At 40.3% G+C, this 17,602-nt stretch overlaps 1 protein-coding gene across 1 annotated transcript in view; it reads right to left on the reverse strand.

Annotated features, from left to right (window-relative positions):
* Window positions 1-3,780: 3,780 nt before the first annotated feature.
* Window positions 3,781-17,602, reverse strand: part of ctnna1 (catenin (cadherin-associated protein), alpha 1) — a 46,692-nt gene continuing 32,870 nt past the window's right edge. The window contains exons 16-18 of the mRNA XM_088386807.1: window positions 16,908-17,013; window positions 7,165-7,299; window positions 3,781-5,375 (exon numbers count right to left, since the gene is read on the reverse strand). Of these exons, the coding sequence (XP_088242933.1) occupies window positions 5,085-5,375; window positions 7,165-7,299; window positions 16,908-17,013 (532 nt within the window). The 3' untranslated portion in view covers window positions 3,781-5,084. The remainder of the gene's footprint in view (window positions 5,376-7,164; window positions 7,300-16,907; window positions 17,014-17,602) is intronic.

The raw sequence follows: 17,602 nt of genomic DNA on the forward strand, positions 1-17,602 counted from the left end.
TGCAAATAAAACCTCAGTTGGCATGTTTGTGGGTACACTCCAAAGTCTAATAAATGGACGTCTCCCAAAGTATCCTGTTGGACTCATGCATCTTTTATCGCGTTAATGATTTCTCCGATGACTACTAGTTCATTTGCACCCTGGCGTCCATGCAACTGCTCCACCATGTCTTCTCAACATCAGATTGAAATTAAACAACACTCGACCGCATTAAAGCTCGAAAAATTTGATGATAAGCATTTTAGCTCCATCTGTTTGTCGAGTGAAGCTATATTAGTACGTCAAATTGTCTGATGGATACAAAGTTTGCACACACCATTTTCAAGATGCTAGATTGTTGGGATACAGACCAAGATAAATTAACCTTTACAACTCATTCAAATGGGTGCGGGAATCATTTCAGACATGGCCTCTAGAGGTTAGCTCGGCTGGATGGACGGACGGGCATCTTGTACGTATATGTCGTAGCATTCCTCACATTGCTCTGGCAACACGTCTGAACGAATGAATGAATGAATGAATTCCTTTATGGTCACGTTAACGCAGTGTTAACTGTGAAAATTAGTTTGGCAGCTCCACATGGCAGATCATGCACATATGTGTGTGTGTGTGTGTGTGTGTGTGTTTGCGTGCATGTGCGTGCTTGCGTGGTTGTGCGTGAGTATTTGTTAAGCTATGGAGGTCGGCCTGCCAGAGAAGTGGCGGCAATGTCAGTCTCTCAGTCTTGAAGCCTCACATGTGATTCAGGGTTAATACTTCTAAAGCCTCTGTGTTTCTGTGTTTAGGAACAGCTCAACAGCTTTGAGCTGGAAACAGACCCGCTGGCCTCTTCTAAAGACTACCTTGGGTCCATTAATTGTAATATCACAGGAAGGGCTGAGAAAAGCTAACCTATGGATTAAAGTGTCACCCTTCAGCACCTTGATTGATAAATCTTCATTTAGGTGACACAGCAGGGCAGACACGAGAGTATAAGTAGCTCCTGTGCTTTTGCATCCCATCGTCATTCAAATGCTTCATCCTGCCTGTTACCTCTTCAAGGCCTTGGCAGATTTAGCTCTCTTGTTTCACATCACAGGAGCCCATCTACTTATTATCTGTCAAGTCTCAAGTGATCTCTGGGGAGCAGCCATATTTACGGAGCTGTTTTCTTCAACGCCTGAGGATGCGTGTCTATCGACTTACAAATATCATCTGAGCCATTCACCACTCTAAAACAGTACCGTACAATTCGGAATTGTCTTTTCTTTGGAAAGTCCATCCATCCATCCATCCATTTTCTGAACCGCTTAGTCCCCACGGGGGTCGCGGGTGTGCTGGAGCCTATCCCAGCCGTCATCGGGCGGTAGGCGGGGGACACCCTGAACCGGTTGCCAGACAATCGCAGGGCACACAGAGACAAACAACCATTCGCACTCGCAATCGCACTCACACCTAGGGGCTATTTGGAGTGCTCAATCAGCCTACCAAGCATGTCTTTGGGATGTGGGAGGAAACTGGTGTGCCCGGAGAAAACCCACACGGGCCCGGGGAGAACATGCAAACTCCACACAGGGAGGGCCGGAGGTGGAATCGAACCCGCACCCTCCTAACTGTGAGGCGGACGTGCTACCCAGTGCGCCACCGAGCCGCCTTCTTTGAAAAGTGATGCAGTATAATAAACATTTTAAACCATTCGAAATGTGTATAGTCCATCTTTCTTTTTTTCATTTTGTCATTGTTTTATTGTACTGAAACTTGGAGTTTCATATATAAATATGTAATATATCATTGGAGTTCTTTATATATATAAAAGAATTAGCCACATTTATTAATACAACGGTGACATTCACTGCTTTTACATGGACACTTGGTGGTGCACTGGTTAGCATGTCCATCCCACGGTGCAGAGGTTGCGGTTTTGACACCAGCCTCTGTGGAGATTGCATGTTCTCTCGAAACCTGCGTGGGTTTTCTCCGGGTTTACTCACGCATCGGTAGGCCGATTGAGCATTCCAAATTGCTTGTAGATGGTTAGATGGTTGTTCTTCTATGTGTGTCCTGCGATTGGCTGGCAACTGGTTCAGGGTTTCCCCACCTACTGCCCGATGACTGCATGTGACAAACAGCGACTCAGAAAATGGATAGATGGATGAATAATTGGTTTTGAGCTAGATTTTGAACACATGACAGTGATTCAACACAAAATGTTATTTTATAAATCAACAAATAAAATCCCCCAAATAATTTGGGTAACGCAAAGATTAATATAACAGGATGGTGAATTCATGGCACTGATAAACTGTTGGAAATGCGTTAGGAGGCCTACATGGATTAAAACCTGCGGAACATATGGAATTTTATACAACAATAAAAATAGAAATGACATCATAGTGCATTAATGGGAAAAACGTTTTTCATGATTTGGTGAATAAATAAGCCATGGTGTGAGGGTAATATGGCCAACTGAACATCAGCTGACACACAAAAAGCAGAAGTCTCTCCAAACAGGAGCAGCTCTGCTCATTGTTTTGCTACACTGGCCACAAAGGCATCATAAATTCACAGAGAACAATCACAGGTGTGACAAGATCTCCCTCGACAGGCTCGTCTCCATTTGTTCCGCATGTAGACTGTATATTGTGATATTGTCAATATAAAAATATGACAAAAAAAGAGATGGGTATTGAACAAATAATGCTGGTCTTGACCCTGATAAAAATCAAGAAAATATTTACAAACACAGTAGAAAAGAATTGCAACTAAATCATTTCTCCCATAGGAAATCATTTGAAACTCAAGTTTTGCTCTCATGGGGTCTAACAGTACTCAGGACAAAAAGTGTACCTGCACTATTTTTAAGTAAGTTTTGAAAATTCTTAAGTGACTGCCACACAAGTGTAAATAAAATATAAACTTCAGCATTTTCTCTAACCCCCTACTCAAAAAAAAAAAAAATCAAATAAGCCTGCACTAAAAACTAACTGAAATTAAACACAGTTAAAAAGGGATCAAAGCTAACTATAATGAAAATGCCATACCAATATAAACCCGGTCAACGGATTATGACAAAGTGCCAAAAAATCGGTGTGTCGCTTATATTCAAACCACAATAGATATTATTACTCGAGCGAGATTTATCTCCTACGTGGACACTCATTAAGAACAACATAGATGACGTGCCAGATTATGTACATTTTAAAATGATATTCAAGCAAATGAATACAAATGAGATTGAATTTTGGGAATGGAGTCCTCCGCATTAATGCTGGGACGGAGATGAAATAACACTCGAACATGCACACACACACACACGTCATGCTAATTAGGTCCACCCCAGCATATTAAACCAGCCTTTTGCCAACGCATACCAATTCTCTTCAAGTACAAAATGCCTAAAAATGTCAACGTCTAGATTAGTCCTAAAATCATTTTACATGAATAGCATGGTGGATTTGTAGGGCTGCTTCAAATGATTGAAAATAAGACATGCAATCAAGCAGTTGTTTCTTATTATAAGAGCTGTTTGATATTCAGAGGAAATTTAGTGCAGGTAAGATGGAAAGGCAAAGACTTGAGCTCTCGAGATAGTGGCGAGATGAAAGCAGTATGTGACAACTCACAATTTAAAAAAAAAAGTCTGTCATAGTGCACTTTGTATCGCAAATGACAAAAAAAATTCTACTGGAGGAAGACAACGAGGTTTCAATTAAAGTAAACAAATATTTTCCCTAACGATTTAAGATTTTACAACACCATTTAGCAGCACAATGAAGCTTGAAATCAATTGAGTTAAAAACATTTTTTGGGGGGGGATAGTTTTATTCAGTTGTTGATCAAAATACAGAGCAGGCACATGAATTCAAAATAGTGTCTACTAACAGGTCAGCTATATAAAAAAAAAAAAAGCAATCCACAGCAAAGTAGTTTACTTATATCTATTTCAAAATCAGATACGTACAGCAAAATGAAATCCAAGGAGGAAAGGGTGGTGTTAGGTGATGGGATCTTTGTGATGATGAGGGAAAAAACATGCTCAGAGTGATGTGTGTGTGTTTGAGCACAAATGCGGGATTAGTTCACTGATGCCAAAAACGAATTGAACGGAAAACTAAACCACACTTTTTGAACTTTTCAAAGTCTCACAATGCCATCAAAACGTGACCATTTTTAAAGCTTTATTTAACACATTACGAGTTGCTTTTATGCTTCCAAAAGCTAGGTTTACCACATAAATCTGGACCAGCTTTCAAGTTTCAGAACAAGGAATAGAAAACAAGTCATTAGGGTGGAACCCCGCTTCTTTCTTTTCGTGCCTTCCTCCCAGGCTGAGTCGAGCAAAGTATTGATACCTCAATTTGGACCCATTCTGAGATTGTGGAGCTTGGTCTCATGGACAGAAAATGACGCTTGGCAGTTCTCTGCAGAGAACAGGCGAATTTCACTGATTGTTTGGCCGACTGGGTTTTATAAGACTTCATCAATAAGCCTCAAATGCTCGGAGCTGCCCTGAAACGGCAGATCTGTTGGTCTTAAATGCTCTTGGTTACAAGGCCATGTAAAAAGGCTGCATTACTGAACAAAACAGTGAGAAAACAAAAAAGTAAAAAATGTGTCATGAGATGACAAATCTGTCATCCGGTGTTAACAGGTACAAATTTATAGTACAAACTTTGGCTTGTTACAGTTGAGCCATGACACATTCAAGTCACACATTCGCCCCACATGCTCCAAACATTATTGCTCGAGTTGAAATAAGGCCATTGGGAGTTTGCATAGTTATTTGTGGTACAGACAATGAAAAACACCAGAGAACCCCAGCATGGTAATAATACAAAGAAATGGGAATTGCCTTGTGGAATTAGGTCATACATACAGAACAGAAAATAAATTTGAAAATACAAAACAAAACACATCTGTCCAATTGATCCTTTACTATTTTCCTCGCAAGACAGTATACAGCAGTCGTCTGGAATTGAGATGAGGCAGTCGCGTACACATGGACCAACAGAATGATTACAATATTGGGTTGCAAAAAGGTTAAAAGCTCTCTTTAATAAAATGCCAAGCTTGATCTCTATTCAAAAACAAAAATGAGAGAGGCTCTAGATGCTATCCATTGCTTTAAACTCGCTCAGGGCCTGCACGGGGTTGACGTGCTTCTTGTGAGAGGATCTCTTGACCCGATTAGTTTGGCCATCATCTTGCTTCTCACGCTTCACCAGAGGTTTCTTCTCAGGTGCCTTCATCCTCCAGGAAATGGCAGGCATATTGAGAGCCTCCATACCTTTGTTCTTCTGGTACTTGGTGGAGGCGACGTACGACGCCTTCACGGTGGACACCACGGTATTCATCAGATTCTTTGCGGCTTGAATGAGGGACATGGCGCTGTCCAACTGTTTGTGTGAAAATGAGAGAGAAAGAGAGCGTGAAAGGTGGCAAAAAAAAGAAAAAGAAATTAAAAAAAAAAAAAGGTTAGCCTCTGAGATGTTGGAAAACAAAGGCGTCATTGTTTGGAACCTGCAATCAACAACCTTTTCACATTTTGACATATAAACATATGCGAGGAATTGCAGAAAAGATAAAAAGGTCAGTCTAATTTAATTCCAACTATTTAAAAGCCTCCAAGACATTGGTGACACTTATGCTAAGTGTGAAAGCGCAGTCGCCTGTCAGCCTCGCTGAAAGGGGATTCATTATTTCATGCATAGAGGCTTGCTATTAAAATCAGGTTGGCTGGCAAGTGGCTAATTAATGCTTTAACAACCCTGTAAACATTGCTCATCCTGAAAATGGTGAGCGCGTGGAGGCAATGTCTGTTTTCTAGCAAACAAAGCAATTACACCCTTGCGATTAGTCAATATAAAGTGGAACCAATTCAACCAAACCAATGTAACAACTGCAGTAGTTCAAGTGGAAAACCATGAATTAAAAGCGTGTCATAAGAAGGTAGCCATAACAGTTCAAATACTTTAAAAGCGGAAAGTTAGCAAATCTGTGAAAACATCAGAGCGATGACCAAAAAAAAAAAAATGTCATCATTTTAGAACAGGAAACTTAGGGCGACAATACAGTTACAGTATTTTCAGACTAAGTCACTCACGAGTACAATCACACTCACACATGCTAATGCACAAAAAGTATTTGCCAACTGCCAAGAGAAAATTCAAGAGGAGATGGAAGACGAGTAAGAAATAGATAGAAGTTGCAGTAGTCACAGCAACTAATGCATGATGCCGATGTAGTATTATTAGTTTGCTGTTGCCTCTCCTGGAAACAAAGTGACTGTCTCCCAAGCTAGTGAGCTGGCTAATTTAGCATGTGGAATCCGCCACAAAAGGATTAATCATTTACAGCCGCAAAACTCACAATAGAAGAGCAGGATTCTACCTTTGGTCACAATGCAATGCAAGGTTTTAGTCAAGGTAAGGGGAAGTTTCAAATCCAACTGGAATTCCTTCTTTGCCATCTACAGTATTAGGGAATGGGGGTTTTAGGTGCCAGTGCAAGCTCTTATTTTAATATATCTTCGGCCACAAGCATCATTGACGAGGTCATATTGCAATATTTTTGGAAAACATTTCTAGATCACATTTTACTCCATCTTTCACAGTCTAAAGCGCAACCTATTATCCAGTAGACATCATAGACATAAGCGGTGGCAATTTTGCTTTTCTCCATCTTCTTTCATGCCCACTTAAAATATTACAGAAAACATTCCCTGCAGAGTTCAAAAGGTAATCGTCTGATTCTTGAGCAGATTAACAGATACGTTACGGCAAGTGTTGTTAAGAGCCACTACACTCAGAAAGGACTTGATGTCAAATCTACCTATTTCATGTGAAAGGAGAGGAAACAAGCGAGGACCGCTCTATCAACTTGCTGTGCTGTCGCGACAACACAGGTACGTGAGGAAGAGTGGCATTTGAAAAGCTCTTTTCCTGAATGATTTGGATTCTTTGCCGCCTTCCTCTTTGGGATTCAGTAGGTTACCCAAGAGACTTTCACACTTGACTTTGCTTTTCTCGCAGGAGTTGTCAAAACATTTCACCAACGGTTAGTCTTATTTCTTATGTCATTTAACTGCTCCGCAACTCCTCAGTTACTTTGGTGGCTGAGCACATTGAGGAGAGTAAATTATAGATGCCCCCCTGGTGCCCATGATTAAAACGATGGTGTACTTACCCCTGAGACAACCAGCTCTCCTCCCAGATTCTGAACCTCGGCCTTGACTTTACTGCAAATGTTGAGCTGGTGGCAGTACAAGGCGATACGCTGAAGGTAGGCGAGCAGGTCCTGCTTACAGGTTGAGTCTGGACACTGCAAGACACAATGACAACGTGTTAACAAATCTGCGGCGCGCGCGCACACGCACACACACTTTGAAGATGGCTTGGCGGCACTGCAGCATGACAGGTAAGGGAGAGGACCACATCGGGAACACGCTCAGAGCCAAAATGGTAAACTCAAAACACCAAGTGGAATAATCAGAATGCACATTTTATTACAAATGATTTAGCTATAGGTGTCAACAACCTTGTATCAAGTGGATTTGAATACAAAAATACTACAATTTAAAATGTGGTAATTGAAAATAATGGCAACTACCATTTTGATTGAATAAATCTCAAGCCATTTGTTTGTGGGAACATGGCAGGAAGAACGCATACATTCATTGACAATTTGTAAATTATTGGAGAGCTCTGACAATCAACAATCAAACGTAAGTATTTTTAGCAGAAAGGTCAGAGGACAAAACTTTCGGTCTTCTGACTGAAAAACAACCTTCCATTAAATATGCAACAACGTGGGGTTCGCTAACAGGTATATTCGGCAGGATACTTTAAGAGGTTATAATGGCATCAAATGTTACTTTTTAAAGAGACGGTGATAGCTCTTCCAGCCAACACTGCAATGTGACAGGTTGCTTGAGCACATTTCAACATCAAACTTCAAATGTATACGTATTCCTTTGTAGCTTTTTCTGGGAAGACTACAGATGCCCTGCGTTGCTATGAATGAAATGGGCTGAATCTCTTTCATCATCACTATCTATTCCTGACTAATAGAATTATGGTCCAAGTGGAGAAGAGGGATATGTAATACTTGGCCATCCATTAAATAAAATAATTAAAGAAGATGAGGGGAAAGAGAGCTGGAGGGGGTTGATCATCTTACAGATGAGGACAAATACATAGATGGCAGGAGGAAGAAAATGGGAAGGTTAAAAAGCGGAACAGGACCAAAAACTGAAAACAAGCACTTGAGAGAAAGCATGAGGACGAAGAGTGAGCCAGAGGGGAAACCGTATGGGGAAGTAAATAAGAGCGATATTCAACTAGGGAGAAGAGAAACACGAGGATTCAACTGCAGCTTGCACGGATACTGAGTGCGTGTGCGTGCCTGTGTGCAAACATACACACACTCGGCAAGACCTGAAATGAGGCTGAATGCAGCAGCCATGCTAATAAGGGCTTGGGGAAGAATTCAGACGGCTGAGAGCAGAGCTCTATGAAAGCATCACTTGTGCTCGTGCTCAGCTGCTGGCTTCACTCTGCGAGGCTCCGTGCACTGTGACAAGTGCATACAGAAATTACGCACAAGTGACAAGATCCCCAAAGATTGTTTGGATAACGCAAAATGTAGGCTGGTGGGGTTACCTGGGCGGGATTCGCAGGCTGTAGTTTGCATTCTGAGTTTACTGTACAACATGCGATTGTTTGAAATGATCCCAAAGAGACTTATTTGCTTGGTTTTACGAATGGAAATATTCGTAGTTGCTAAGAGTTCAATTAAATATGTTCCAATAGGCTTTCTCCTGCCTTTCATATCTTACAGCACAAGACATTCTGTCGAAAGCATACATAAGGGGATTTAATGACACCGGTACCACTTCACCACCAAGCCAGTAACAGTTTGAATGGGAATTAAGTCAGCCACATAGAGACACTTTACGGTAAACATGGATGACAACCCTTTTAGCAGGCGCCAAATGATACTCAGCTAAGTGGATGATCAACTCCACTTGGGTGGCGACAGAGGCGGCCACCCAACAAGTATGCACAGTGTGTTGTGAACCACATTGCAAGCTCCACTCGGTGTTTCTCGACTCCGGCCAAGTCAGCTGCGCTCCTGTCACAAAGGCATCTAGGAGGACCTCGGGCCGGCCGGGCCAGCGCAGCAGTGCTACGACACGTCACCCACCCTTCACATCATGGTGTCCAGGACACTACCCGGTTGATCATGCCAGTAGCATAATCAATATAATCTCAAAGATTAAATCAAGCAAGCCTAAAAATACATCACATGGATGTGTACAGTGAAACTCTGTGCTCTGGGGTAATCTAGTGCCAATACGCAACACTCAGTAAAAAGAACCTACCGCTGAATTAAAAAAAAAAAAAAAAAAAAAAAAAAAAAAAAAAAAAAAACAGTCCAGAAAGTGAAAAGAAATAAGCATATATATTTACATATATATGTATTCTGTATTTGGCTCCATCCATCTTCCCATCAATTTTAGCCATCTTCCCTGTCCCTGCTGAAGAAAAGCAGGCCCAAACCATGATGCTGCCACCACCATGTTTGACAGTGGGGATGGTGTGTTCAGGGTGATGAGCTGTGTTGCTTTTACACCAAACATATCGTTTTGCATTGTGGCCAAAAAGTTCGATTTTGGATTCATCTGACCAGAGCACATGTTTGGTGTGTCTCCCAGGTGACTGATTCTTGTCCTATGGACAGACTCTCCCACCTCAGCTGTAGTTATCTGCAGTTCATCCAGAGTGATCATGGGCCTCTTGGCTGCATCTCTGATCAGTTTGAGATGAAAGTTTGGAGGGACGGCCGGGTCTTGGTAGATTTGCAGTGGTCTGATACTCCTTCCATTTCAATATAATTGCTTGCACAGTGCTCCTTGAGATGTTTAAAGCTTAGGAAATCTTTTTGTATCCAAATCCGGCTTTAAACTTCCCCACAACAGTATCTCGGACCTGCCTGGTGTGTTCCTTTGTCTTCACGGTTCTCTCTACGCTTTAAACAGAACCCTCAGACTATCAAAGAGCAGGTGCATTTATACGGAGACTTGCTTACACACAGGTGCATTCTATTTATCATCATCAGTCATTTAGGACAACATTGGATCATTCAAAGATCCTCACTCAACGTCTGGAGTGAGTTTGCTTCACGGAAAGTAAAGAGGCCGAATAATATTGCACGCCCCACTTTTCAGTTTTTTATTTGTTTAAATAAAGTTTAAATTATCCAATAAATTTCGGTCCACTTCACGATTGTGTCCCACTTGTTGTTGATTCTTGACAGAAAATTAAAATTTTATATCTTTATGTTTGAAGCCTGAAATGTGGCGAAATGTTGAAAGGTTCAAGGGGGCCTGTGTGTGTACGTGTATATATCTATATATATATATACACATATGTATATGTATGTATATATATGTATGTGTATATATATATATATATATATAACTTTTGCATTTTCTATTAACTTGCTTGGTTGGAAATTTTGGAGAGTAGACAAGACAAAGTCCACCACTTGGTACTGTCACAAGCCAGACTATTACCGTAATTTCCGGACTATAAATCGCGTTTTTTTTTCGTAGTTTGGGTGGGGGGGCGACTTATACTCAGGAGCGACTTATATATGTTTTTTTTCACAAATTTTTACTTGATCATTAAGACATCACTTACAAGTATAGTTGACCACTTCCCATGTTATTTTTAGTATAGTTGATCACTTCACATGCTTTTATATCTTTATCTTGAACATATTCAAAACATAAAAAATAGAGAAAACATCAAATAAAGCAATTAACACTTTAAAGCACCATATCCAAGTCCACTGTCTGCTGTATGTACTGCTGTTGCTCCATTTTTGCTCCTATTATATTTATTATTATTGTTTATTATTATTTGTTTATTTATCATTTATTCAACACTCTTATTTATTCATTGTTTGTGCCTTCTTGGGTTTTTTTTGTGTTGCTTGTATGCATATGTGTACTATCTCACCAAGGGATAGTGGAAACGTAATTTCAATCTCTTTGTGTGTCTTAATATATATAAAAAAAAAAAAAAAATCAACGATAAAGCAGACTTTGACTTTGATAAAACAACCCAAAAAAATTATATTTTCAGACGAAACTGGATGAGGGCGCTCTAAATTTCACAGTTGGCCGTGACTCATCAACTGGGTGGGCTTAAGAAAAATGGCACCAAAAAGAAACTCATATTTTGCAGGTTACAAACTTCAAGTTGTAAAATATGCAGCTGAAAACAGTAATCGAGCAGCAGAAAGAAAGTTTGGAGAACCGTGATGTACCAATGGATTACTATTTCAAGTGACGTCAGTAGCGCGGCGCGGCGGTTGTTTACATACAAACGTGCCCACATAAGGACTACCGGCATCATTAGCGGTGATCATTTCTAAGTGACACGGAGGACAAAGAGTTTGAAGGAATTAAGGATTTGGAGTGACATAGAAGGTTTGAAAAACTATTATGGCTTTTACGCACGCCCGGTCCTACTCTACTGAGTTGGGGGCCGGCGCTCGGCCGAGTGGTTGTCCGCGAACGGTGCGCGGGGCTCGGACATGGCCATTACGCACGCCCGGTCTGTCAGGAAGTCCACGCCGCCACACGCTTGGAAGTTTGTTTTGTTTAATAAAGAGCCGTTTACCAAACCCACGTCTATCCTTGTACTTTGTTAACGCTACAATATAGTTATATAGGTGGAATAAAGACGAGGCTGACGTCAGGGCGCACACGCGGCGATGTTGACAAAGGACGAGGAATTTGATCGATGGATTTAATGGAATTAAAAGTGCACGGATGGTTTGATAATATTATTGGCTTGTATTATAGTTATTTGAAATATAGTTTATCTATCGTTATATGAGCCTGTGGAATATTTTGAAGTGCAAGCGCCCTCAGCCGTGCGCACCCATTGTTGACAAAGAACGATCGATGGATTTAATGAATTGGAGTGACACCGATGGTTTTATAAACATGTTATTCATGTAATAGTTGTCCTTAGTCACTCTATATGTTACGTCAGGCCCGTTCTCAGCTCTTTGTTTGTGTTTGTCATGTTAGCATACCTATCGTTTAGCCTGTTGTTGCTATTTAATGAATTGGAGTGACACCGATGGTTTTATAAACATGTTATTCATGTAATAGTTGTCCTTAATCACTCTATATGTTACGTCAGGCCCGTTCTCAGCTCTTTGAGTTTGTCACGTTAGCATACCTATCGTTTAGCCTGTTGTTGCTATTTAATGAATTGGAGTGACACCGATGGTTTTATAAACATGTTATTCATGTAATAGTTGTCCTTAATCACTCTATATGTTACGTCAGGCCCGTTCTCAGCTCTTTGTTTCAGTTTGTCACGTTAGCATACCTATCGTTTAGCCTGTTGTTGCTATTTAATGAATTGGAGTGACACTGATGGTTTTATAAACATGTTATTCATGTAATAGTTGTCCTTAACCACTCTATATGTTACGTCAGGCCCGTTCTCAGCTCTTTGTTTGTGTTTGTCACGTTAGCATACCTATCGTTTAGCCTGTTGTTGCTATCGTTTAGCCTGTTGTTGCTCGTTCATGACTGTTTTTGGTGTGGGATTTTGTCGAATAAATTGCCCCCAAAATGCGACTTATACTCCGGAGCGACTTATATATGTTTTTTTCTCACTTTTTGGGGCATTTTATGGCTGGTGCGACTTATACTCCGGAGCGACTTATAGTCCGGAAAATACGGTATGTGCTTCACCCTTGGTTGGTGGCTATTTCAGTTTTTCTTTTTTAACATTCAACGGTCATTCAACATGTGGCATGAATACCACTTAAAAAAATCCCCAAGTACAATTTTGTTGTTTTTAACTTCTAGGATTAATGCATTTGTATTTCATTTTCACAAGCTGTTTTTACACATTTGTGGACAATTTTCCTTTAAATTTTGTAGAATACATTTTCATTCATTCATGACTGAAGTTCTTTTTTCATAAACATTTGTGCCTACTATATTACTGTATTTTTAGTGTTCATGATTGTGGTACTTAATATCTGGGCACTTGTTGGGGCGGAAATTAGTATAAAAAGCTTGCGAACCACTGTCCTAACTGTAAAATGACAGCCAATATAGAGATAATGTAGAAAGAATGACAGTACCATGTTGAACAAAAGGATTCACTGTGCCACACACTGTCCATGATATAAATGATGATCAGGAAGGTCAGGTCCAATCATCGGTAATGCCACGCAGTTTGGCTGAATTCTATTACACGCCACAGAGAGAGGCAGACCTGCTGACCTTTAAGATGCTTCACCCAGAGGAAATGCCAATTTCCAATATTTACTGTTGCAACTGCATTCTAATGAGCCACTGCCAACAAACCTGTTGAGTGCCACACACAAGTCAACCAAGGAGGTTTCTTTTTTTCCATTCGGGTTTGCTCATAAACTCTTTGTGCAAATTAACATGAAGCTAATGCAAACAATAGCATTTACACAACATTGTTACTGTCCATTATTCTATGATGTCACTCGTGCAAAAATAAGGAATACTGCTGAGTAAGCTCCATTACACTGTTTGCAGACCTGCTCTGTTTAGTGAGAACGGGACAAACCAAAAACACAAAGGAATACAAGGGTTAATGTTACTATGTCAGCTAAAACAGCACATTTGCATAAGCCTGGTTTATTACAAAACAATCATTATCAGTCTGTCAGCATTTAATTTTCTCCTGTTAAATTGCCTGAGAACAGTAACGCAACAGCTCTTGCCAGCCATATATAGAACATGTGGCTTAGCAGCTAGCCGCTAGGGAGAACATTCGTGAACACCTTTCAGAACAATCAATTGCACGTTGACAAATGTCTCAACCAATAAATACAGTGAGCTCTTAGTTGGACAAAACTCCAATTGGCTGAAAGATGACCCTTGAACTGCTGAGACTCTGAGAATTTATGAGGCTCATTGGGTGATTTTGCTTCTCCAATGCAATGGGTAATTTACAACCCTGCCTGCTGTTAAGCGCCTCAAACCAGAGCCAGGATTAGACGCTGTCCAGCAACATAGCCCATGGATCACTATAAATCTCTACTGATTGAATGCAAATTGGAAAAGTACACCATGTTTGTCAGCATACATCATGAAGATAAAAGCTTGTTTGCACGCACAAATGCACAACACATGAGGGCTGGACGATTAATTGAATTTTTAATTGTGATTTCGATTTTGGCTTCTTTCTATTTTCAAAACGTTATAGTTAACAATTTTGCAGAATGGCGCGGTGCGTTTAGAATTTCCCAACGTTGTGAAGGCACCTTGAATGCACATATTGCTTGCCTTGCAATTTGGTGTGTGACTCTTCTAGTGAATACTTTAAAATCAATAATCATTTTAATAAATGTGATTTCAATCTCAAAATAATTTGTTTTTTTAGATAATCATCCAGCCGTAATACGCACAGATATGTTCATTTGCACCTTTAATCGGCAAACAGGCAAGAAACAGACAAATTAGAATGCATAGTGAGGAAGATAATTAATGATGATAAATCTCAATTACACCGCATTACTTGTTTACCAGCAGACTGATAGTATTCCAAGTTGCCCTGCATAGGAGGGTCATAAATTCCTAATAAACTGCAGTGCAGACCTTACAGACAACACTGACCTAAATCCCATACCGCTTATCTCTAAGTGTCTGTTCTTTCCATTTTAATTAGGGCCCATTACACGTTATAGTTTCTAAAAACACCCAAATTTACCAAAACCACATGCATTTCTCAGATTACTGCAATCACATGAAAGAATGGAGTAGAACAAAGTCTTAGGAAGGAGAATGAGGGTTGAGAAGCTCTGTCATTAATGTGGGACCATCTGCTGATGTTTTATATGAGGAGTAAAATCTCATAGGCCCTCTCTGCCAGAAGCATGGAGTCCATGTGATTAATATGGCTAGGTTAATGAGCAGGGCCCAGCATTGCCTTTACTCTGCTGTCAGTATGTATACATCTTAGTGGTGATTCGCTTAACTATTGCTGCCAGAGTATGCAGACATGATACACGACAGAAACGCCTTTTGCTATTAGCAGGCCTGCGGCATCACCGTGCTTTGTTAGAGCAATGTCCTAAATATACATATACTGTGAATAAATGCAAGCAGTTTAGAAAGCGCCACCTGGCAATTATATTGCTAATTAAAAGGGCAAAGCACACTTAATGGTTTCATCTCTCAGGAGGGACGTTCCTCTCTCCACAGAAATACACTGTCCATTCTTTCTACCTTCCTATTCCAATTTCGCTTTCTTGCATGTTAAGCCTAAATATGATATAGGCTGTGTTATGAGTGTCACATAGTTGTTTGAGCTGTGTAAGGTAGATGGACTTTGAGCCCGAGGAGTATCCATTCATTTGTTCAAACGCTATTCTGAAAAGCACAGACTGCGCTGACGTAAATTAGCTAAACACAAATGGTAAGTGAGGTGGGGTGGGGGGGTTGTTGGGAGAATAAACTAGCCACCCAAGTCTAATACACAGGATGTACTGATATGCAAACACTAACACCTGCACAGTTGCCCATCTGTTTTCTTTGGGGGATAGTGCTGCTTTCATTAAGGTGAATAAGTATCTTCAAACTGTGTCAGTGAGGCATACAAAGAACAAACAGCAAATACAGCTCTTTTAAATTGAAACTATTCAAATGAAATGAAGTCAAAAACTGGTAAGAAAAGATTAGTATGACAGACTGCAGAATTGTTTGGTATCTTTGAAAAGTTGTTAAAATTATCACGCATAAGGCGCATATCAACTGCACAGCCCTTATCCAAGTCTTATACAAACGTATTTAGAATATAGGAATACAATAAAATGGGATTGCAAGAAGGTTGTTTTCTACCACTTCTCCATTTCTGTATAAGGGTTGGACCTCAAAGGCAAATTCAAATACAATGTTTTTTCCCCATAATGAAATCAACAAAAACAGGTTGCTACTACATGATATACAAGTGTGTCCAAAGGCCCTGCACAATCGTGACTTCATTGCCATTCGTGTTTGTAATTTTGGCTAAACATTACCATTCGTGTTTGAATTTTGGCTGGGGTAAAAAAAATTAAAATGAAAATAAGATCAACAGTCAATGCAAACGAGGGGTAGGGCCAGTCTATACATATATATTATTAGTATTTATTTAACGCCCTGTGTAGCAGAAGTCCCCGATAAAGAAATGTATTTTACAAGTTCAGTGTGGCTAAGAGCTTAACACTTAATATTGTCAAAATTGAAATTCAGTGGCGACCACCTGTCCTTCTTAAGTGGCTACTGGTACTTGTGCTTGAAAAGAGACACTGGGTGCATCAAGCAGTCTCAGAGGGTCTCAATTTGACAAGTAGAACTTGTAGCAAACATCAAAACTGTGATTCTATAATAAATAAATGTATGTGCATTGCAGAAAAAGGATATGGAGTTACTGAAGACAGGAACAAGTCTGGGCATAAATCATGTACAATGATTCCTTGAGGAATAGTACAGTGCACTTATTTACGTAAGTGAAATATGAAGCCATAGATGATTGAATGCGCGTTTCCCTCTGTCGAGAGCCATCATCTAGTGGGTAAAGAATACATGCTGAGAGACGATGGAATCGGGAGTTGGGGGGACTAGGAAGACAAAAGGACTTGGAAAAGGGAATGCGTTTCTCTTGAGAGAAATACGAATAACACAAATCACGGCAAATCAGGACTCTCTTTGCTAAATTAAGGAGGACAGTGCAAAACAAAATTGATCAGCGAATGTTTGTCCTCTGATTCTGCATGAGCCCTGTTTTTGAGCAATCCAAATATGAAATATTTCACTAGAACAATGGAGAGCTACGTGAAAACCTCCGGGGTGTGGCATAAAAGCAACTTACATTGTCGGCAATCGTGCGACCCAACTTGTCCATTCTTGATCCTGCCTCTGCAATTTTCTTGGCAGCACTGATGACATCAGAAGTATTCTTCAATGGGCCTTTGCCCCTGTGGAGAAGCAATTTAAAGATCATAAATAAAGATGGTTTGTATTGTATCACTTGCTGTTTGTTTCTGTACACTGGCGATCACATGAATTTGATTTGTTTCAGAGGTTGGTTTCCCCTGGTTAGAAAATAGTAATCAGTTTTGCTATTCCCAAATCATCCATCCCCATTTTCCCACAAGGGACTTCTGGACACATTTGGCAAGTAACAACTTGACTCCAACTACTTTGGGGGGTGAAAAAAAAAAAACCTCCCAAACCCCTCCCCAATATGCTCTGAGAACAGTATTATACAAAAAGAAAAGTGATTGCTGCAATATGGTGGAAACAACCGAGGAGAATACTGCAATCTGCCGCAACAGCACACAGCAAAAGGATAAACTACTGTGTCTGTTTAATATGTAGATCTATGGCCTGAACTATCACAATCACACTAGTCCTGTCCAATATTTGACATATCATAGGAAAATAAAGTGCCGATGCAACAATAGGCACCTCCATCGTTTTTTATTGTTATTTTTGTTTAAATTCGGTTTCTCTCGCCTGGTACAAGGGGGGGGGGCCTTTACAAGCGAAGAGGGGACCGCGGCG

The sequence above is a fragment of the Syngnathus floridae genome, chromosome 1, assembly GCF_059516105.1.
Source record: "Syngnathus floridae isolate MCC-2025c chromosome 1, RoL_Sflo_1.0, whole genome shotgun sequence".
Taxonomy (NCBI): Eukaryota; Metazoa; Chordata; class Actinopteri; order Syngnathiformes; family Syngnathidae; genus Syngnathus; species Syngnathus floridae.